Genomic DNA, 2,592 nt, shown 5'->3' on the forward strand with positions numbered 1-2,592 from the left:
GAGTGGCTGCAGGAAAAAGGGGAGGTGGCGGCATGAGGGGGACATAGGATGCAGCTGGCTCCTCATGGCTGCTGGGGAAGGACCACTCTCTGGAGCCCTGGGAAGCTCAAAGGATGAGGAAGCTGGGAGGAAACCCATGTTTCTTGGATACCTACTGTGTGCTGGGCCTTGTAGCAGCTACATTCATACCCATGCTGTTTAACCTTTACAACTCAGCAAAGGAAACATTTCACAGAGAAGGTACCTTGAGGTTCAAAGTGATTTGCTCAAGGTCACACAGTGGGTAAGACTGGACTCAAATCCAAGACCACTCTAACAGGTGAAAAGGAGGCCAAAGAAGGCAAAGACCTATTCACAGGGCCAGCTCTGGGAAGGGGTATGAGAGGGCCTGAGTTTTCTATGGGCCTGTACCTCTGAAAGTTGGGAAAAAGGTGAAGGTACAGCGTGGGATGGATTCTTCTGTACACCCTAACACTGGCCCCAGCTTGAAGCTGAGGACAAAAACAGGCCTGGCGAATATTTGAACAAGCCAGTGGATGAATGAGTGAACAAACAGCAACTTTACATTACACTCTAAGGAGTCACCACCAGCCACCCAGAAAGGCGCTGGGGCTGGCTGGGGAAAGGTGCCCGGAGCCCCAGGCGTGCCCAATACGGCGGGGGCAGAACTCACGGCAGTGCACTGCCGGAGCAGGCACGACTGCTTCATGCGCCCGGGCCCCCCAAACTTCTTCATGTCTCGGCAGAAGTGGCAGTCCCCGCACTCAGTTCGCACACAGGCCCGGCAGCGGCGGCAGCGGGTTCGGCGTCGGCGCGCTCCGGCCCCCGGCCCCCGGCTGCTCGACGACATTGGGGGCGTCAGCAACGCCGAGGGCTGTGGGTGGAGGGTGGCAAGGTCAGGGGCCCACTGGGGCCCTGGCCGGGGAGACTCCTGGCAGCTTCCCGCACTCCTAGGCAGCCAGAGCTTGGCTTCCTACCCAGGGAGACAAGGAACAAGGTGTCCCTCCTGCAGGGGATGAGGGGAACCACTCCGTCTAGGCAAGGCCGCTCTCTCCCTGAAGCAGCTCACCCGGGCCCTCTGGGAGCCCCGAGAACTGGCTTACTGAGCTCACTCCTGCTCTGACACTTCATCCTGCCCCCTGCCTAGGCCAGGGAGGACGAAAGGACACTGAGAGGGACATGGGCCCTCTCCACTGACATCCCCACAGCAAAGCTCCTTGGAAAGCCAGGGGCTCCTTGTCTGTGGAGTTACCTTAGACAGGTCCCAACTCTTCCCGTTACCCAAATGTGCTCCAGCCCATGCGCTCCCCAATCTAAAATGCCCCAGATTTAGCTCCCAAATACCCACAGATTCCTGGGTGGAAGCTCCAGACCTTTCCTACTTCCTCTCTTCTCTCTTTCATAAGCTACTAACACCCAATCTCTCTTCCCCTAAAATCTAGATTTCCTCACCGGATTCAATGGTATCCTTCTTCCCTAACCCAGTCCCTAAAGAGTCACTGTGTTGCCCAACTTCCCAGTGCTCGGAAACCCTCCCTGAGATGCTGCTTCAGAGCCCCTCCTCAGCCAAAAATCTCAACTCCTCTGCTCCCCACAGAGCTCTGTCTGCTCTAAGACAGGCTCCTCATGGGTCTCTCAGGTCAACCTGGGCAATCTCCCAGATTCCCTGGGATTCTCGAATCCAGCCTGACATCTCCACAGAACTTAAGATGGGCTCAGTCCTACATGTGCACCCCCCCCACCACAGCTTCCCAAGCTGCTTTCCACCCCTAATTGTCTAGAATCCCTTGGGCTCCCCTTCCCATGGAAACCAGATCCTCCAAGATCCCATACAGACTCAGCAGGCCTGGAGGATCTCTTTATGGCCAGAGTCTTACCCCAGCTTCCCCCTTTCCAAGGACTTCCAGACCCATCCATGGGGGGAAGGGGCCCTCCAGCGCTCCAGGGGAGGGGCCTTGGAGGGCGGCGACTGCAGGCGGGGATGGGGGTCTGCAAGGGGAAGCAGGGTCTAGGAAGGCCAGTTCCCCAAGGTTGAGAGGTAACAGGAAGGAGGATTGGAGATGAGGAGTTTGGAGCAAAGAGAGGGTGAGGCTGGGGGCGGGTAAGGTAGAGAGAGGCCGGGCTGAGGATGAATGGGACTGGGAGCTGCCCAGGTCTGGGGGTGAGGAGGAGCCGCATGAACCCACCTCACACGTGTCCCGGGAGCCATCTCTCCCTTCTCGGCAGCTCCCGGCGGGTCGGCGGCCATCGGCGGCGGGGGGGCCGGGCGGCACGGGGCGCGAAACGCTCAGAACGCCGGGGTCCACGGCCCCCCGAGGGCGCTCGGCCCCTCCCTCCGGCGGAGGCCGGGACGGCGGCGAGTGGAGATGGGGGGCGCCGGGGGCGAGGCCCTCCCACGGGCTGCGGCGCGGCCCTTCCAGGGGGAGGTCCTGCTCTGGGGGGCTTAGTCCCTCAGCCCCCCCAGGCCAACGGGGGCTCCTCGGGCGCAGGGTGCACAGCTTCTGCCCGGGCCCCACTCAGTCCGGGGGTCCGAGTCCCAGCTCCCCTCCCCCCACCCCCCCCCCCCCCCCCCCCCCCGCCCCCCCCCCCCCA

General features: G+C 61.2%; 1 protein-coding gene across 3 annotated transcripts in view; it reads right to left on the minus strand.

Moving 5' to 3' along the window:
* FBXL19 (F-box and leucine rich repeat protein 19) overlaps positions 1-2,592 on the minus strand; it is a 22,646-nt gene that overhangs the window by 19,132 nt on the left and 922 nt on the right. The window contains exons 1-2 of one of the 3 annotated variants that reach the window (XM_007452705.1): positions 1,878-2,059; positions 674-874 (exon numbers count right to left, since the gene is read on the minus strand). In XM_007452705.1, the coding sequence (XP_007452767.1) occupies positions 674-874; positions 1,878-1,913 (237 nt within the window). In that variant the 5' untranslated portion in view covers positions 1,914-2,059. Of the gene's footprint in view, positions 1-673; positions 875-1,877; positions 2,060-2,592 lie in introns of those variants that run through there. The other 2 variants (XM_007452707.1, XM_007452706.1) reach the window with 2 other exon arrangements.

This window comes from Lipotes vexillifer, unplaced genomic scaffold (genome assembly GCF_000442215.2).
Source record: "Lipotes vexillifer unplaced genomic scaffold, Lipotes_vexillifer_v1.1 scaffold426, whole genome shotgun sequence".
Taxonomy (NCBI): Eukaryota; Metazoa; Chordata; class Mammalia; order Artiodactyla; family Lipotidae; genus Lipotes; species Lipotes vexillifer.